This window comes from Lutjanus erythropterus, chromosome 2 (genome assembly GCF_056507025.1).
Source record: "Lutjanus erythropterus isolate fLutEry1 chromosome 2, fLutEry1.hap2, whole genome shotgun sequence".
Taxonomy (NCBI): domain Eukaryota; kingdom Metazoa; phylum Chordata; class Actinopteri; order Lutjaniformes; family Lutjanidae; genus Lutjanus; species Lutjanus erythropterus.
In genome coordinates this window covers 28,573,074-28,594,300 of record NC_139318.1, presented here as the reverse complement: position 1 = coordinate 28,594,300, position 21,227 = coordinate 28,573,074, and the positions used below count along the sequence as shown (strand labels likewise).

General features: G+C 39.3%; 1 protein-coding gene across 1 annotated transcript in view; it reads left to right on the top strand.

The window, feature by feature from the left end:
- skib (SKI proto-oncogene b) overlaps nt 1-18,565 on the top strand; it is a 50,269-nt gene extending 31,704 nt beyond the window's left edge. The window contains exons 2-7 of the mRNA XM_084736283.1: nt 12,320-12,436; nt 12,674-12,777; nt 12,882-13,126; nt 14,781-15,055; nt 15,164-15,394; nt 16,408-18,565. Of these exons, the coding sequence (XP_084592409.1) occupies nt 12,320-12,436; nt 12,674-12,777; nt 12,882-13,126; nt 14,781-15,055; nt 15,164-15,394; nt 16,408-16,632 (1,197 nt within the window). The 3' untranslated portion in view covers nt 16,633-18,565. The remainder of the gene's footprint in view (nt 1-12,319; nt 12,437-12,673; nt 12,778-12,881; nt 13,127-14,780; nt 15,056-15,163; nt 15,395-16,407) is intronic.
- The last annotated feature ends 2,662 nt before the right edge of the window (nt 18,566-21,227 follow it).

Sequence of the window (21,227 nt, the reverse complement as noted above, 5' to 3'; positions counted from 1 at the left end):
GTCTCTCAGTAACTGGAGGTCTAGACCCTGACTGAGTCCAGACTGCAGTTGCTCTGTCTTCCCTCCCTCAGTCTCCCCGGCCTCCCCCTGTCCCGACTTTTCCACCGTCTCTGCCCTGCGAGGGAGGTGCCGGGGAGTTGTCCAGTACCAGGTACCGCGGGTGATATAATGGTCTGTATATTTGGAGCTGTTACTGTTTGGGTTGTAGAGAGGTTATCCAGTGACATTTTAATCGTCTTTCTGCCTTCTTTGCCATGGCATTAGTATTAATCTGCGGGATTAAAACCTAGCCAGTCAGACACTGGACTTGCTGTCTTGTTGTTGAGCAGAGGGGGAGTGTGTTAACAGTGAGAACAGCAGCGCACACTACGCCATGTACGGACAGGGATGTGCTTATCAGTGATAAACCAAGGTTTCCAGTCTGGAGACATCAGACCTCTAATGAGAGGATAGTTTGTTAACACATACAACTGTCTCAAAAAAAAATACAGTTTGTTTTTATCAGTGAGAAAACAGATTTTTAGCTTGTCTCTCTCATTAGTCCACCACCAAAACCCTACAAACTCCAACATTTCACACTCGAATTGACATAAAATCCTGTTTTTCTCTTTTGTTTCTAAGATGACTTTCTTAAAGACATTGTAGGTCACTTTGCTCATCATGTAAAGCACTTTTCAGCCTGTAAAACGGTTGTATGTCTTCTGTGGTTCTGGAGATTTCTAAAGTCCAAAGAAATAACCTCGATGATGAAACTTCAATGTTTGAAAGTAAACCTGCATTAAACTGGAGACATAGAGTCTGAAAGATGTCAGCATTTTACAGAGAGGGTCCATTAAAGTTGCTATTGTATTCCATATTGGGAAATGTAGGATTTTGTGTTTTTGAAGCTTTCCTCATACTATGACCTAAAATATCACAGACAATACCCCAACTTTATAAATGTGCAATAAAATCGTTTGAATGCCTCTTTAAAAGAAATCTTTTAATTGACCCAGATATTTTGTAGTTTCAGCATCTTAAAACGCAGTTGTTCCACAACTTGCAAAAAAAAAAACCTGTATAAATGCCTGGTGAAATTAAATTGCATTGGTACAAGTTAGGAGTGAACCAATAGCTTTTTTTCAGGGCTGTTACCAATATCAGTTAGTAAGCAGTAAATGGAAAACCTACATTTGCAATGAAAATGAAACTCGTGGCGTCAAAATTTAGAAAAACTCAACTCCAACACAACACTTATTTGAAATCCTTTATGCACAATTAATTAAAATAAAACTTTTCAACAAAAAAAAAAGAAAATGTAGGGGCAGCTCCCTACATTTTCTTCAGCAGTTCCTGAAGTTCACTGCAAACTTTAATAAACAAGTTATAAAGAAAAAATTAAACTAGTAAAACTTAAATTAGAACTGCAATGCCTCTAAGCATATGTCTATTTTTAAATTAATTTATCTTATCTGCAATCTCATTAAAAAGCAGGCCAGGCCAATAATTAGTAAATCCCTAATACAAGTGAAACTATAGTCGCAGGGAAAAAATGATTGTAGGACACATGTAGGTCCGACACACCCAAAATTTCTTTTTGTCATGAAATACATCTGTTTACTTTAAATCCCTCCATTGCGATGCAAGAATTATGATACAAATTAAGCCAAAATTAAATATCTCTTTGACAGACATGCGTATTAATCTCATCAAAGCAAACTGAGCTCTGTTTTATTTTTAGAAATCAATTCCATGTTCCTCTATGACAGCAAATAAACTGGCGCTGATGTCCAAGATATGAGTAACTGAACCAACACTGTATTGTTTACGTTGTATCTGAGAAATGTAAATGTTGACATTAGTCTTCTTGGTTTCCATTTACCTGTTTTTTACAACCTTGAGTGATAGAATCATATTAAACTATATGAATTATTATGCCCCAGATTATAAATTGAAGTGAAGGTAAGTTACAGATTATTTAAATACGTGTAGGTGCACCACCAGCAGAGAATCAGATGAGTGTCAGTGTGATGCCAAAGGATTAAGCTTGCATGGCAAAGATGGCGTTGGCACTGCTGCACAACAGAGATCAAGTTCTGTGAAGGCACGCACACATGCATGGAAGTCGAGATACAGACACACAACAAACACTGTCAAGTCTTCTGCAACACTGCTGCACCATACTTATGAAATTATAATGATACTGACTGGTTTTTTACAACAGAGAAACCAGCTGGAACGCATTGAGATTTTCTCTGTTTTAGGTGTGGGAAATGTTCTTGTTCCTTCCTATCTGGAAACCATTTTAGCCACTTCGACAAAGAGTTTCTCACAGCTTTCCTTTAATTCAATTCAAGAGCACAGAGACAATCTGAATTAGCACTGTGTATTCCAGTGGTGTTGCAGCTAAAACCGCCTGGTCAGAGCTCTTTCTTTAATCAGCGGATACTGTTGAATAGTGATGGCAGAAAAGACAAAAAACAGTCATATTTACATGACTAAATATTTAATTTGTTTGGCGTTGAGCCTGAAGAAATCACTCTACTTCATTACAGCAAGATTTTTGTATGCAGAATCAACCAAAAACCAAAGTAGTAATTGGCGTATAAATCTAATTTTCCTCACAAATTCCACAGAAACTCTGTCTTCTTTTATTCATGATGTTCTTGAAAGTTGCACGAATACGTTTCGAGTTAAGAATTCGTTTTACCCTTCAGGAGCACTAAATTAAATTCCATAAACGTAGGTCAGCGCGAGTCTGTCTTTGCTCTTTCTCTCTTTCTCTGTCTTTCTCGTTAACCTTCATCCCCTCCGGCCTCCTGGTTAGCAGCGCTGCAGCTGCTCCTACATTATAAGTGTGCTAAATGTGAATAGAAGCATAAAGGCATTGTGTGTGTGTGTGTGTGTGTGTGTGAGTGAGTGAATGTGCAGGACAGTGTGTGTGTGCTCCTGCCTTTATTGGTTTGCAGACACAGCCTTGTGTCTTCCCTCTGATCATGTGACCTGATGTTTAATTCTCTTATTCCAATAGTGCAGTGGCGAGGGGGCTCAGACAACTATCTGCTGAATTTGGCGCTATGTGCGTCTATAAATACACCCATCAGAGAGCACGTTTCATTTCCTAAGATAACTTTGCCTAACAACCATACCAAACATGCTCATGCTAATAATGTATAATCTGCAGTGATATCTGTTTCGTGTCTTTTAGTCTCTGGTTTCCATGTCTGTTGAAATAACTTATGAGCCCTTTGTACTGTGAGGTCATCCGCTGAGAGAGACTCCACTGTCAACATACTGTAAGACAGGCAGGCAGGCAGGCAGGCGGGCGGGCGGGCATGTCCGTGTTGTTACGGTTGCCATGTTTGGACCTGAATTGGAATTCATTTCTCGCCGTGCCGCAGTAGTACAGTAATCTTTTCTCTTTGTTTGCTCTCACCGATGGGTGAGATGATCTTTTCATGTTCTCACAGGGCATTCACTTCATCCACGGACAGGTTTTTTCACGATACAGAAACCAGAAATGAAACATGTCATTAAAAGATTACAGAGAGTTTAGTGCGTCTTAATAGCTCTAATTCACAGATTTGGACATGTTGTTTTGACGTGTCTTCTCTGCAAAAATTCTCCATCTCATCAAGTCAGTCAGTTGATATTATAACCTGAAAAATGAGCGATCCATAATACACTTTTTACATATGTGTAAAAACCCAGAGAAATCTATAATTTATTCATGTAACGGTGCATTTGCTATGAGCCGCTAGATCCTATAGGTTCCAAGGAAACACAATACATTACCTTGTCCTTGAAATTGATTTTTGCACAATGTTGGGTAGATTTTCATCAGCAATGATGGTTGTTCAACAGTGAAGACAACAACTATCACAATCTCTCTCTGCTTCATGGCATCTTCAAACTCTTTTGTTGTTGCTTTAATGGAAAAAGTGAGAGATCCCGAGCGTCAGAACTTATACATTGTGCATTAAGAATTAAACCTTAGGTAGTGGTGGAATATTTACTTAATACTTCACTGCACTAAAGGAGCAGTTTACGTACTTAACTTGAGTATTTTCAATTCACTGAAATGAATACATCTGGTGAAATACTACAGCTTTTGCTCCACCACATTTATATGACAGTTACAGTCACTAATAACTACACAAATTAAAGATTTTACATGCGACACATATGAGGGGTTTGTGAAATATGTTACAGTATACAAAATAGTTCAAATCAGCTCCACCTCAACCAAATGCAACAACAAAATGCTAATTACACTCTAATGCAATAATAATGTATTGATACAATAGTGTAACATTCACAGAGGCCATTTAAATTAATTGAATATTTATACTTTTGATACATTTAAGTACGTTACTACTTTTACTGAAGTAAAGGAGCTGAATACTTCCTTCACAACTGCTCAGTGACGGACAAAATTGACTTGATAAAATGAAGAAACCCAAGAGAAACAGAGGAGGGACCCCTTTTCTCCAGAACACACGTGCATGCAACAGATGTATATGAGGAGCTGACAGAAATGGCAGTAGTACAATTACAAAAAGGAGAGACAGAGTGATGATAGTAGTTAAGATGAAGTGCAAACATATACAGTATGCAGAGTGTCCTGTATGAATTACCCTAACTGGTTCCTTTGGAGTCTCTATGTCTAGTGTATATAATTTTCCACACACAGCTCACTTTATGAATGGTTGACAAACGCAGAACGTGGCTCTAACGCTCGGTTCTTCTGCCTCGCAGCTATATGTGTCAAGCTGTGCAGACCTAACGAGATATTTTCCACCTTTAGGGACGGCAGAAGTTCGTCCTGCGTCCGCCTCAGACCTCATCAAGTCCCAATCCCAAAGACAATTAGGACAATCCAATAAGCTTTACTGTAATGCCGACCTTATGCCAAGCCCTGCAGCTCTCTTTGTGTGTCCGTACTGTCATGGCTCACTACATAAACAATATATATCCTCAAACTGGACGCAGTGGAGACAGGATAAATTGATAAATTAAGCCAAGATTTAGGGAGGGGAAATGGGAGCTTGTGCTGTATCTGTGCGGTGTGTAAGGATGGAGTTTCAAGGGTATTTTGGGCAGACACCAATAATTTTCCCCCAGCTGTTAGGAGGTGACCACAGGCTTTATATAAATCAAGAGACTGTCGTACAATTTATGCAGAGAGAGTTGAATAGAAAGCTCGAGGCATCCCTGTGAATATCCACACCAAACTACATGGATCAGATTACTCAAACTAGTATTCTCTCACTTCCAACTAAGGCCGTTACCCAAGCGAGCCGTGCCAGTTGGTGTGCCCTTGAGTGAGACAGCGCCCCACTAAGCACATGTCGATCTGGGGATTACATTCAGGGTTTAGGACGGGAAAGGAGGCCGTAATCTGAAACTGTTGTGTCTTGTTGCTGTGCACTTTTCTTAATGCCATGCTATCATGCAGCATGCGTTGGTATTGTATGACTGTTGCCCGAGGAAGTTCAGCTGGGGGAACTATTTTTGTCTCACCACTTGATTGCTGCTGCTGCCCCATGTTTTATTCCTCGATCAGAGGTTTCGAAGAGTTTTAAGACTTGTCAAGTTGTTAAGTATACATAAAAGGAGGTGAAGTTACAAGAGGAGTAGTGTAACATGTTGAGAAATACATGAAAGATACCACTCTCATGTCTGTACGATGAATATGAAGCTACAGTTAGCAGCCGGTTAGCTTAGCATAGCATCAAAACTGGAAATAAAGGGAAAAAGTTAGCCTGGCTCTATCCTGCATTCAAAGATGACATGTACAAACAGAACAATGTAATTTCAGCACTGTAATCTTAATTTGAAATTGCTGAGCATTTGAATTTGTAAAGGACAGATTATTTTAAGACTAGTTAGTTAGTTAGAATTAGCTAATGTTAACATTAGCTAACAAACTAAGACTCTCTTGATCAAATCTATGTTAATGAACGATCATAGCTTTTATAACTAACAATAAAATTTTAACAAACTGAGACTATTGGAAACTCTCAATCAAATAACATTAAAACTTATACAGCTAACATTACGTTTTAGTGTTGAGCAATTCAATTTACAAAGGAAATGTTCTTTTGAGTTACATTATTTAGCTAACATTAGCTAACAAACTTAAACTACTCTTGATCAAATATTGTGTTAATAAACAATCAAAGCTTATACAACTAAAGTTTAATTTTGAGCAAATCATTTTGTAAAAGACGTATTCTATTGAATTAGATTAGTTAGCTAGTGTACATTATCTAACATTAGCTAGAATTAGCCAACACTAGCTAACAAACTAAGACTCCAGAAAACTCTCGATAACATAATATGTTGATAAATGATCAACGCTTATAAAATCAACATTAAGTTTTAATATTGAGCAATTGAATTTGTAAGGACATTTTCTTTTGAGTTACATTTGTTAGCTAGCTAACATTAGCTAACATTTGCCAACAAACTATGACTGAAGACAACTGTTGATCAAACCTAACAATCAAAGCTTAATTTGTATAATTTCACTAAATACTGTCACTTGTAAGCTTTGATTTGGTAAACCAAAATGAAAATATGGCCCATGTTATTGTTTTTAACACAGCTTCAACCACAGTTTCTTTCTAACAGCCACAGCCAATCATAATGAATCAGATCTGGCAGGCTGACCACATTAAATATTTACAGTGTCACCTTTAAATCTCATTAATTGAGATGTTGTACCTCCTTTGTTTAGGTTGTCACCTTTAGGCTAACTGTTTCCTTGTGTTTCCAGTTTCCAGTTATAGCGTCATATTTAGTGTACAGACATGACAGCGGTATCAATCATCTCATCTTACTCTCAGCCAGTGAGGAGGAATTCTCTAAAGAGAAATCCTGCTCCTTTTTAACTGGCTAACATACTACTCATTGTAACTTTGCCTGGCTAAATGTAATTATAGGCTCTTCCGGTCTGCATGCCGTAAGTAGTTTCATCTGCTTTCAAGGAGAGTCCGACCCAGTGGTAGACATTAGGAATAACTATACAGAAATAGCCAACCTTTTCGCTGATGGTCTCATTTGCTTATGTAGGTCATATAGAGGCATCCGTATTAAATTGAGACTGTTTCATAACAAGTTAAAAACTCCTTGTAGTACGTTTATTTTTATTTTTATAGTTTTGGCCATCGTTCCTATTGCTAATAACAAGATTTTACACACCATTTTTTTCCATCTCTGACAAAAAGTCTGGCAAGAAAAGAAACCCAGCAGCCAAAAGACTGATTGAAGATCCCCCACATTGAGTCATCTTCCTCACAGGCTTTTACGCCTCTGTCCCTGATGACAATTGAAGTTGAAATTGAGTGAAGTTCACTCTCAGCTAACCAAGTTCAATAGTTAAACTAAGCCTGCATAGCAACAAATGGCACCAGGCCTACAGACTTACTACATCAGGGCTCGATAAACACATACTGTTGATTAGCTCTATGTTCAAGTGAAATAACAGTTCAAACCCCATCGCGCTCCAGTTGGCACAATATTGATGAATTATTCTTCAAGCAGGTCAAACGCTCTGCTCTTAGAATAGATATTGATGTGTTTGCGATGTGTTGTGTTTCCCTGTGATTATCCACCATGCCAGCATGAAAATAGCTGGGGCTTATCCCAGTATTAGCATGCCATTATATGGCACTAATTAAAAAATAAAGCATTTCTGCTCCTGCCCAGCTGCTATTAGACCCTGTTTAGCCTACAGGTTTGCTTTGAAACGCTCCCTCATTACAGCGCCTGAAAGAAATATCATACAATAGCGAGTTGAAAAGGGCAATGCTTGAATGGAGTCTTAAAGGAGAGGCTGTACTTGGCCTTCAAGTATACATTCCTTCAGCTCAGTGCTTCCTCTGTGGTCCCGCTCCCCTGGCCCACCCCCCTCCCACTCTAGACTCAGTTCCCACAGGGGACTCGGCCAAAGCAAACTCCTCAGAGGAAGTCTCCCTCCTCCAGTGAGAAAGAGAGGGAGGGATGTCCTATCATCTGGCTCAGTGGGACCTGCGAGGCGGTAGGATGTGCGAGAGGAGGGTGTTATGACTCCGTGGCCATGCTATGTCTATGATGTGGTGGTGAGTTAAGCCCGTGCGGCTGCTCTCCTGTGAGGTCAGTGTCAGATTTAGCCAGCAGGTCCCTTGTGGTGTCTGGGAGTGTCTGTTTTCTGACTCTATTATGTCTAGCTGCTCGTAGCCTTCCTGGAGCTGCAAACCTCAGGGTAGAAATAGTACCAGACAGGCAGACATCCTTTGTCGGGAAAACAACAGTCACGTCAGTAATTACAGACTCTGATTACAGCGGGGCAGCAGTTCTTAGAAAACCACGAGCGGCCTTGAGTCAGACAGGTGAGGGGTCGAGTCACCATTGGGGAGCAGGAGGACGCAGTCTGCAGCAGCAGGAGGTCTGGGTTAAAAGAATTAACCTACAGAAGCTAAACCAAACAGCAGGCTGCGTGTGTGTGTGTGTGTGTGTGTGTGTGTGTGTGTGTGTGTGTGTGTGTGTGTGTGTGTGTGTGTGTGTGTGTGTGTGTGAATGAATGGGTGTGTGTGTGATGTGGTATGTGGTTACAGGTTAGACAGGTACGAGACATTTATGAGTCAGGGAGGCGTGAGGGGAGTGTCCAGACAAACATGTAATGCACATGTCATGAAGAAAAACCAACAGGATTAGGAGGCAGACATGTTATTATCTTAGTTATGGATTAATTGGTTACACTTAATTTTATGTCCCTGTATTTACACTCGACAAACGCCATCATAAATCCTTATATCTGCTTACAACTTCATTAGAGGTCAGTGCTTCTCAAAAGGGGGTACTAGTGTCCCTAGGGGTACTTTGGAGTACTGCAGAGGATACTTAAAATTTTGAAAAATCAGTCATGTGTGATTTCTGAACTATTTGTGCTATAATACTTTCAATAGAAATAGAGTTATAAGGTTGATTTAACCATATTCTCTTTTCAGTATTCTTTCATTTAAATTCACTGTGAACAGAAAGCAAGCTTCAGTATTGAATGACAGGAAAATCAAGAAAATGGTTTGTGGTTAAAACGTAGCAGTAGTTCAGCTGAAAACGAAAGAGAAATGAAAAAGAAAGTGAAAACAGCCAACGAAATACTGTCAGTATCTGGAGAAAAATGCTTTAATTCAATTTACCTTAACAATGATGGCAGAGCACTGCATTGTAACTGTTCATATAGGCTTTTTTTGGTGTATGTAATGCTGGTACTTGGCAGGAAAAATGTTTCAAAAGGGGGTTAATCATTAAAAAAATTTTGAGAACTACTGTGATATTGTGTTGAAATAGTTGAAATAACATTTTTTACAGTAGAGTGTTACCAATAATCTGCACACATCTATTTTTGAGTAATCATTGAGTTAAATTACCTCATTCATAGAATACATTTGCTGTAGAGAGAGAAGACAAATTTATAATCAGATGAATACACGAAAATAACAGTAAAAAAAAACAAGAAATAAAAACATTTAAAGTCAGTAATTATGGATAAAAGAACAAATACACAATAGGCATATTTCACAGAAAACTAATGAATAATAAAAGCCAGTTATGGCCTCATAATGACCATCAAAAAGCCAAAGGGAAGAGATGAGTCTTCAGACAGGTTGTTAAGGTATCAATAAAGGGGAAAGATATATTATAATAAGGGGCAAAGTTTAACTAGTAGTGCAGTAACTGGTCTGAGAAGTCTGAGTGTAGCCATTTTACAGTACAGTTAAGTCTATAAAATAGGAGAAAATAGTGCTAAATTCTCAAGGTGATGTCTTATAATTGCTTGATTTGTCCATTCAACAGTACAAAACCCCAAAATATAAAATTTATAGGGATATAAAACAGAGAAAAACAACAGAAACCTCAATTGGCAAAGCTTGACCTGAGAATGAATATTGTTTTTGCTTGATAAAAGACCTAAACAATTAATAAAAATGATTATTGAACCTCAGGTAGATTTGTAGATTTTTCTTTGAGCAGTTTTGTTTCAGATTCTTTGGTTTCTGTGGTTCAGGTCTACAGTAACAGACTTGACTAACACCCCCACCCTTGGGCACACTGTACCAGACACACGCACACACACGTGCACTCCTACACTCACCACACACATACCCTCCCACACACACACACACACACACACACACACACACACACACATATGCATGTCTACACCCGCTCCCACCCACTTCCCCAGGCGTCCCGACACCCACTCATAGCTGCGTGTGTGCACACTCACACACACACACACACACACACGAACACACACACACACACACACACACACACACACACACACACACTTGTGTAGCGTCTGGCTTCATGTAGAAAAGCCGTGAGACGTGATTCATTACCAGCCAGGCTTCTCGCTTAATGCTAAATGAGGTTTGTCATTAATTTCCATCTTGAGGTGATTACAGCGAGCAGCGATTAAGGTTTCACAACTACACACAACGCCGCTGGAGTGTTTTCCATTGAGGATTTTTTGAAGGTAGACGGAGTGTAAACGTTTCTCGTGAATCGAACACACAGACAAGGAGGAGATGGGAGTGTTTGCCGTTCCTGCAGGCAGAATGTCATAGTAGTGAGTAAGAGAGTAGAAGGCAGGTCTGTGCTGGCCTCTGCGCCTGCTCAGGTAAACATATCCTCTGTCTGACAAGTGCAGACCTGAGGGGCTGAGGAGGTGAGCTGTGATCTCCACACATGGTCCTGCAGCTCACACACACACACACACACACACACACACACACACACACACACACACACACACACACACAAACAGACAGACAGTATACACTCTGAGAAATAAGGGTTCCAAAAGGGTTCTCCAGGCAGGACTTGAGGTTATACTCAGTACCATTTGCTTCTGCAGAACCCTTTTTTTTTTTGACGAGAGAGTTTGACAAGGGTTCTTTGCAAGACTAAGTGTTCCATTAAGAACCCTTTTCGTCCAACCAACCCTTTTTAGAAGTTCATCAAGGGTTCCTCAAGGGATTTTTGTACTATAGTAGAAAAAGGTTCTCTGTAGAACCCCCTCAGTGTGTTTTTGATAAAACCCTCGGAACACAGAAAGGTTCTCTGCAGAACCCCCTGAATTTGGTCTAGATAAAATCCTTGAAAAATAAAAAGATTCTTGGTAGCACCTCATGGGTATGGTTCTTGATAAAATTCTTAGATTATAAGGTTCTTAATAGAATTCACTTGGTGGGTTCTTGATAAAAAACTCTTGAAATATAAAAAAGGTTTTCAGTGGAATCTCCTGGATGGGTTCCAAATAAAACATTTAGCAGATAAAAAGGTTCTCAGTAGAACCCCCTGGATTCTTCATAGAATCCTTGTAATATAAAAAAGTTCTTGGCATAATCACCTGGATGGGTTCTATGGGTTCTCCATAGAATCCCCTCAGTTTGTTCCACCCTTAGAATTTAAAAAGGTTCTCCATAGAACCCTGTGGTTCAGGCTTTAGGTATAACCCCTTTTATGTTGGTTTCTAGGAAGAACTCTCTGAAAGGGTTCCAAGTGGAAGATTCTAACAAAAACCAACAAGGTTTCTCCTTTAGGGACGAGCTAAAGAACCCTTTATGGTTCCAGTTAGAACCTTTATTTCTCTGCGTGTGTACATTCAGGGTCTCTGGAGGTTCAGTGTTGTATGGCTCTTAACAAGGCAGATGCTTCTCTCCTCAGGTTCTCTGGGCTCAAACGTCTCATGACTCTGTAACTCTGCGTTAACATGCAACTCTCCCTGAACACTTCAGCTCAATCGTCTGTCAGATCTGAGTGCAATTACTTTAATTTGTCTCCCTCTCTGTCTCCCTCTGTCTCTATATTGCAATATTTCTGTGGTTCGGGGAGTCGATCTGCTCCACCTGATGGCGCCTCTTCTGCCTGGCAGGGAGCAATGTAGCCCTGCTGGCTGCCAGCCAGACCAGCTTGAGTGTCTGCTCAGCTCAAAGCCCTGCTCGCACACACACTCACACACACATAAACACACACATACACACACAAACATGCAGACATGCCAAGCTCTGAGACTGAACGCTTACACAGACGCATCTTCTATCCTCCTTGTCTCTGTGTGACTTCTCCCCTGTTTATTTTTCTTCCTTTCTGTGACTCTGCCGTGCAGAAGGTCACGTCATGTTCTGACAAATCTATGAATAATGCCATTTACAGTCATACAGTAGCATTTTTAGAAGATGTGGGCTCTTGAAATATCCACTGTACTCCATGATGTAATATCTGCACTTTATCTGTGCAAGGATCATGATGATTAACCGTCTATTCTCTCCTCGCCTCCCCTCAGTCTCCCAGCCCGGTCGCAGCCAAGAGGTCCAAATTCAACAAATTACAATCTCCAGCTCAGGCTGACAAAGACAGGAAACCTGACTGGTTACAATCGCTGTCAAAGTCTGCATACAAGGTTTGTACATGTACATGTGTGAGTTGGAAGTGTGAAACCGGATTTGCTGTTAAGCTCAAAGGTCAAAAGGGTGACATAAAAGCCGTCGTCCTTGTGAACCATCACATTCTCATCTATGTACGACCTCTCGTTATTCTGAAGAGGGGTCTTTGAGTGTGTTCGTCACGGCTGATTTGATGTTCACTTGTAGTTTTACTGCGAGTTTATCCAAGCTTGTTGTTTTGTTTGCTCTTCCAGGATCTGAAACAGGTCCAACTGAAACAGAGGCCCTCCGCTTTCCGCCCCTGGTCTCCTAAAGCGGCAGAAAAAGAGAAACCAGCTACTCAGAATGAGGTGGAGAGGTGAGTCATCTCAGGAAAGCTCTGGTAGTTTTAGTTTTAAAGACATAACGTGCCAAATCAAGCAATTACATGATGTAAATCTAATCTCTGTATTGCCTCTACAGGTCATACTCGAAGAGTGACGAGACTTTGGTGGCTCCTAATCTGACACTCGCTCCCCTGGCCCCTCCGGTCCATCCCAGGGACAGCCACGCTCCCAGCAGGGGGCCTGCAGCCATTTCCAGGCCGCCACAGGAGCTGCATAATGGAAACACACAACCTGCAGCAAAACTGGCCCCCTCCACCACCGCCAACAGACCTGACGACATGGACACAGATGGAGAGATTGATGTGGATGACTGTGATGATCGTGAGTACCACCATCCAACCAGTTCAGAATAATCCAGAGCAACAAACTTAACACTACAACACTCAGTTGATTTAAGACTCAGATTTTACAGTTACAACTTGTATTACACAGTAAGCCCCACTGGAAATAAGCCATAGTAGAGCCGCTTCAGGGGGATTCCTGTGCAACTCCGCCACCTGGTGTTCAATGGAAGAAATACAGCAGTGAGATAGAGATTGTCTGCAGACTTTGTTGATATGCAGCCACAAAAAATGTAATTCTTCTATTTAATTGTAGTATATATTATTGTTCTGTAATGTTTTGTGACAGGAGCTGTACAAAAGAAGTTTTGGTTTCGTGCTATTTTTCTTTTTGATACATGAAGCTATGAAAACTTTCCTGTACAGATGCTCTATCACAGTGATTTCCAACTTTTAACAGTACATAGAAAGAATAGAATATGATTTTAAAAAATCAAAGACAGCGCTAAATATCTACATATTGAGTCAGCTAACAGCTGAACACCCCATGTTGCAGTTGAAAGTGTGTGAAAACGGGCTAGTTAACAAGCAACCAGAGGTTGAAACGGTTAGTGAACACTAAAGAACAAATATAAAAATAGTGTAGCTAGCTAAAGGTAATGGTGAAATAGCAAAAAGAAAAAGATTAACATTTAAAAGTATTGGATAAACAGTTTTAAGTAGTTAAAAAAACATTTCAATAGTTAGCTAGAATACAGCAGGTTAGAACAGTTAGCTAAAAGTAATAGATTAAGCATTTGAAAAGGTTAGGCAGAACAGTTGAAACAGCTTAAAGGTATGGATAAACAGTAAAAACAGTTTGCTAAAACTAATGGATAAGTTCAATTAGCTAAAATAATAAATAGTACAAAATAAAGGATAAATCATAGTTAACTAAAACAGTGGGTTAAAATAACTGGATAAGAGTAATGGATAAATGGTTGAAACAGTTTGCTAAAACTAAAGGATCAACAGTTGTAAAAACTTAAAGTAAACAGTTCAAAGTAGGTAATAGATAAACCATTGCCCAAGTTAGCTAAAACAACAGGTTAAAATAGTTAGATAAAAGTACTGGGTGTACAGTTACACTTAGCTAAACTGACTGATCAACAGTTGAAATAGCTAAAAGTAATGGATAGACGGTTCAAACAGCCTGGAAAAATGGTGAAATGGAAATAGCTAAAAGTAGTAGATAAACAGTATAAATAGCCAACAGTAATGGATAAACAGTTTGAAACATGACTGGCTTTTGCCTTTTTAAGTGTCGTGGTACAAATGCAAACATGCGACTGACCTAAGCAGTGAGGGTTCAACTGTATAAAAACATTGTTCCACTTCTATATAACTGATAGTGTCAAATATCATCCACTTTAAAATCAATTTAACTAAACAAATGAAGAGCATAATGGATGGGGTACTTGAGTTAATTTAGGTTGTGGAGGCAGGCTTCATCAGATAAAACAAAGGCTGAAAAAACAAAGTGAATATACTGTACTTTATCTTATACTTTTCATGGTTTCTAGTTTCATGCTGTGATAAAGATGACTGCTTTATGATGATTAATTAACCTTTGTGTGTCGATTGTTTTAGAATAAACACAACAGTATTGTTGCAGTCACTGTCTTAACAATGCTAAAACTCCTTTTGTCCCTCAGGTCCGGTGCCACCCTCCTCCCTGGCTTCTCCTCCATCAGCCTCCACCAGCGTGTCTCAGACTCTGACCCCTCAGAGTGTCTGTCGACCACAGGAGGGATCCGGCTGGCTGTCAGGGACTGTTTGCCCGGAGATGGACACCCTTAGACAGATGCTGTACGGAGGCATGGACACCAAAGAGGCTCGGGAGAAAGTCCTGCAGGAGATTGTCAGGATGAGAGTGAAGCAAGAGGAGAAGCTGGCAGCTGCTGTGCAAGCTAAACGCAGCCTTCAGCAGGTATCACGTCCTGTTCTTGTGAAATATAATGTGATGAGAATGAAATGACAGTAATCTCAGCATGAATATTAGTGTTTTAAACATGAAACGATTGTGATGTTCTTACAGGAATTGGAGTTTGTGAGGGTGGCAAAGAAAGGCCGTCTTCGTGAGGCCATCGAAGCCAAGCGCAACCTGCGAAAGGAGATTGAACGCCTTCGCGTGGACTGGGAGAGGAAGATGAGGGACGCGGAGGAGTCTTGTGGGCGGCTGAAGAGAGAGTTGGAGAGGGAGAGACAGCTGCGGGTTTGTGACAAAGGCTGCGAGGCTGAACGTCTGCGGGTCAAGTACTCCACTCAGGTAAATCCAAAATCACCTAAAAACACTTACAAGTATATAGTTCATTTGTGAGTTTTGAATCCTGTCCTTCATTTAAAAATATGTGTTCTGAAAGGGTTCCTCCTGAAGGGCTGAGGTACTACCTAGAACCATTTGCGTCTGCACAGCTCTTCTTTTTTTTTTTAAGAAAGGGTTCATCGAGGGTATTTTATAAGTAAGGGTTCTATTAAGAACCCCTTTCATCCAAAGAACCCTTGTTGAAAATAGTTCTTTAAAGACTGTTAAAATCTTTGAAGAAGTCTTTCATCAAGGGTTTTCTCAAGGGTTCTACAGAAAACCCTTGCTCTAGATAAAACCCTTGGAATATAAAAGAGTTCTCGGTAGGACCCCCTGGGTGGGTGGTTGTTAGTACCCTTAAAAGGTGGAAAGGTTCTGGATAGAAACCTCAATTAAGGGTAAGGGCTCTCAGTAGAACTCAGAGTGGTTTCTTTCTTTCTTGTTAGCATCCAGAAGGTGGAAAGGTTCTTTCCAAAACCCCCAGAATGGCTGTACATATAACCCTTTATATTGGGTTCTCAGTAGGTAGGTTCTAACAGGAACCAAAGATGGTTCTTCTGTGGGGACAAGCCGAAAAACCCTTTATGACTCTAGTTGGTACTTTAATTCCAAGGAGTGTGTTTCATGTAATATACAAAGGGTTCACAGTAGATCCCCTTGTGTGACTTCTAGATAAATCTTTTGAAATAAAAAAAGGGTTCTCGGTAGAACCCTGGATGGTTTCTTGTTAGCATTCAGAAGGATGAACCTTTCATTTGGGGTTCTGAGTGAAACCTTTTACGGATGTTCTAGGTGTAACCCTTTATGTTGGATTCTAGGTAAAAATCCCTGAAACGGTTCAAAGTTAGAAGAGGTTCTACCAGGAACCCAAGAACGTTCTCCTTTGGGGAACCTTTATGGTTCTAGTTAGACCGTTTGTTTCTCAGAGTGTGTTTTATGTGTACTGACTGCTGTCTGTGTTGTTTCGTGTTGTGCAGATTGAAGAGTTGCACGTGCAGCTCCAGCAGGCAGAGGCTGATCGTGAGCAGCTGAGACAGGAGCTCCAGCAGGAGAGGGAAGCCCGGCAGAGCCTGGAGAACGTTGTTAAAGACCTGCAAACCCAGCTCGCCCTGCAGGCCGATGGCAGCCATCCCGGAGAACCCAAGGACGCAAACACGGACGCACACAGACAGACCACACAGCAGCACACCAATGGATCCTAAAGTTGCACATTCAAAAAAACTGGAGACAAAGACTCAAAGAAAAGGAGCATGGATAAGGACTTTGTTGCACCTCCTGTTAGGGAAAAGAGACTCAACAAAATGCAAAGTTTTGTAGAGGAAAAATCTGTCATATATAATATGATACGATATAAATCAATATTATTATGACGATATATGAATTTTATGAAATGAACTGGAAAGTAGCATGATGTCTGAGCATGTTGTAGAGCGTGAACTTCAGAAAGACTTCTTCAGTGATGAACACACATCTCTCCAGTGACGTCAGAGCCCTCGGTTAAGACACCTGACGCTGTCCAAGGATTTTATTTTGGTATAAGCTATTCTAAGATGTGCAAATATAGCCACATAACACTACTTGAATATGAAGGGAAGAAACATGTTGCGCCTGGTGATGAAACATGAGCAGATGATGAAACTCTCGGTGCCACAAAATATTGGTACACTCAAAGGTGTCGTTGCAGCAGACCACTGGAAACAAGAGACACCAGTTTACCACTATTTACTTTTAATATCAGCTTGCTTTTTATAACTGTGTAGAAGATGTACTTTTTAAGAGATATTGCTTGCGCAGCACTGTTATTCCACAGGCAAGAAAAAACATCCATATACAAACATGTACGCATGTATACCAGCTTGTCTATCTTTTGTATTATATAAACCTGAAGTATTGGAGGTTACAGGTGGGCTGCCTTCAGGTCCACCACTGTTTTATGCTTAGATATTTTATGGAAGTGTTACTTTTTAATATTATGATGCAACTTTATTTGTTGTTTGAACATTGTTTTTCCAGTAATGTTTTTGCAACCAGACCATGTGATAAATAGCAAATATTCTTGCCCACGTTAGTGCAGATAAGTCTACAAAATGCCCTCCTAAAAGAAAAAAAAAAAAAAAACTTCGATAGCTGTCTGTTTTTGTTGAAATGCGGTACTTCTGATTTTCTATTGAGTATTGTAAAATAATTTATATTCTATAATAATTTGCTGCCTATCAAAAGAAAGCATTCATTTTTAGTCACTGGTTTTAGGGCTCTTATTAAATCAACAAATGCTGTTTATATGAACAACATTTCTACATACAGTATATACAAAAATATGGATATATATTTTTTTACTTTAAGAAAAGGAATTGCACTTTTTAAAGAAAAGAACCTTGCATTGTGCATTGTACTCCCTGTTACATTTTTCAAAACGCGAGTTAACATGGACTTTGAAATTAAACACACTTTCCCTCAGTATCCTCTGATGTAAATACAATGATATTGTAAATAAGATATTTGTTGGTATGTTTGCTTGCTCCAGGCTTAAATTGATGAATATTATTTTTTGCTCTTACTTGAAACCAAAAAGAGACTATATTTGGATTTGCAAAACTGCAAATTTCATAGTTGTATCCCTGAGTATCGTTGCAATCACAGGGCATTTAGCAGAATGGATGGATGTCGGTTTGAACGAAGAGAATGAAACCATCGATGGTTGTGAACTTGACCTTGATCAGTAGTTTTTCCAACAGAATATTATAATTTGTCCCTTGATTTTGTTTATTTGAGAAGATCTTTATTATTTGATGAATTATATAGTATATATTACACCACAGACCAAAAACTGAACAATGGATTTGAAATCTCTGCACCTCCAGCTCCCTGGTCAGATAGAATATAGAAGCAACACCTTCTCGTGGTTTCAACCTTAGGTGCTCTCGTATATTTTAGACAACAAACACTTTTATGTCTTATCATTATGATACCCTCGCTCAGTATTTGTTGGGTACAGTGTAATAGCAATATCCATTTTGTTAGCTGATGCTGTTGTAGTTTTGGTTTGGAAGTGGGGGTTCACTTGCCTCTTGTTTCAATGTTTTCTTTTCCTTCGGAAAACTTGTATAATACCCATTAAAATCTAAATCAATCCTATGGCTTTCTGAGAGGTGTTTTTTTTTAACAGAATGGAAAACGTGTGTCCATGTTTGTTTGTATGTGTCATATTTTTATTTGTATGTCTTGGGATGGTAATGTTGGTCAATTGGTCTACCTATATGGTCAAGAAATGGGGCTCCAAACAGTTCCAGGGGAGGCTCAGTGAATGGAAATGGAAAAAATATTACATTTTCCCAGAGAAGGAAACAAATAAATGCTTTGGACAGACTTTTTTTATGCATTTGGTGTAGTCTGAAGTTATGTAAAACAGTAATATTAGGCTATATTGATTTAATTGTTGAGTGTTCATGGGATTTAATAATGTAATCATAGTCTAGACAAAAATATCACAACAACTATCAGATGATAGTTTGATATTTCAGACAATAGTTTGATAATATCAGCTCACCAGTGCACTACAGAAGTGCACGGTTCCCGCACATCAGTCCCCCCCACTTGTCATCTAGCACCACCATCAGGTCAAAATGTTGTGATTTATCACCAAATACTTAACAAAGAGATTCACATTCCCATCAGTCCCAGCTACGCTTTGTGATAAATGCTTATTAGCAAATGTAACATCAGTATTTTAGCATTTGTGTTTTAGCTTTAAACACTTCTGCGCCAAAGTACAGCTTCGAGAGACGCACGAAATGCAGAGATGAATGATTTCACAGGGGATATAATATCAGATTACAGTTACTCCAAAGACAACAGTTAGTAAATACCAGATGTGCCAGTTGATCACTCAGCTGCTTTAATTAGGCAGATGGTGTCACAGTTTTAAATTATTTGTACCTGAAACATTTGTGATATGGTTGACAGATTTCTGAGGAAGTGGAGGATGTGAACATGGTGTTGAGAGCACTGGTTCTTGATATGCACTGATTTTAAATAGGCCTTTTGCACAGCAGACATTATGACTTGTCACAGCAGGAAAAGCAAATTTAAATGTCTCTGCACAAGTGTAACCATAGTTACTGTACGTACTGCATTGCTGGATTATTTATTTTATAACTTAAGTTGCTAAATTGTGTTTCTTATTGAGCTGCACAGGAATAATTACACAACATTATTATGGACTTGCAGAATTAAGTGTACTATTAAATAAAATCATTATGACATTATCATTTGCAGCACTCAAATTATTATTATTTACATATTTTCATGTGTAATAATTTATGTTGCTTTTATGAAAGGTTAATAGCTCCTACCTGCCCTTGTTTCGGGGGCACAGGTAAGAGTGTAACAGAAATAGAGTACCATAGAAGCATGCTGTGAACCACAAAAGCCACAGAGCAGAGGGACTGGAGAACTCTACCAAACAAGAAAAGAGGGTCAGCTGGAACATCTGGTATTTATGAGCTGCTGTTAGTAACAATACTACCTGACTACCACTTGACTTCCACAGGATGGTTTTATAGGCCTCATGCAGGTGTTTTCACTTACACTACACATCTGCTCATGCAGGCTGAAAATTATATGGAGCTATACTAAGAATTAAGTCATATCACTCAGGGCTCTTGCCATTTTGGTACCACCATTGCAATGTTTTCAACACAGAAATACACATTTATTTTTTTTCTAAATTAATATTACTTCTCAAACAAACCAATCACGTTTCACCAATCACATATCACCATTATCAACAAAATTATACCTCTTAGGAATGTGGATGTGTTGGTGCTGGATGTTACAGTACTTGACCTGCAGGTTGCGTTTTACTGGAGGTACCTGGAGTGCTTGATGTGGTAGTGATGTTGCTTGACCTGCAGCTGTTTTCATCCATACAATAATGATAACAGAGACCAAAAATGATTGGCTGTACTTACATGCTTCACAGAGATCAGATCCATTCTGCATATTTTCTGACTGCATCTGGACAATTACAGATCATTAGTCTACTAGTCTATTATTAGTCTACTACAAGCAAAAACTTTTAGGTGCAGAGTAGAACAAACATCTGCAGCAGCAGCAGCTGTGTGTAGGTTCAAAATTAGCCTGATTATAATGTAAATGATAAATTATAAGTTGTAATTCATGCATCATGCATCATGCAAGTAAAAGCAGCTGCACCAGACGTTCCAACATAACTCTCAGTAACAACTAAGTGGTTACTCTACACTGCCCCAAGGGTAGGTGTAAATCATAAAATGTCACATCAGCTGACTGATACAAATTGTTCATAATAGGAGAATGAAGCGGTGGCTTCAGCGATGGCTCAGGATGGCTGGTCTGACAGGTGCAATGTATTTTAGTATATGCTTTAATTATGTGTGTGTGGAGGATCAAATGGATCTGTTGAACTAATACTGGTTTGCTCACATTTTTGGTGTAAAAGCACTGCAACTTGTCTCTTTATTGTAAGATGTGTTGCTTATATTTTCTTGCTTAATTTTTATCTCAGTATATAACTTTTTTTCATTGAAATATAATTGAATTTATTAATGGTATGTGATGTAATTGGTTGAGGTTGAGATTACATGTATATATATCTGTGCTCGTTATAGTACATTATAGTATGATTTCAATAGAAGATGATACAACAAAACCTACTGGAAGGTGGTACAGTCCTCTCTGTACAGGCAAAAATTAAGCAAAGAAAAAAAAGAAATCATCTGAGAATGTGGTGTCTTAAAACAAAATCAAGGACTTGACA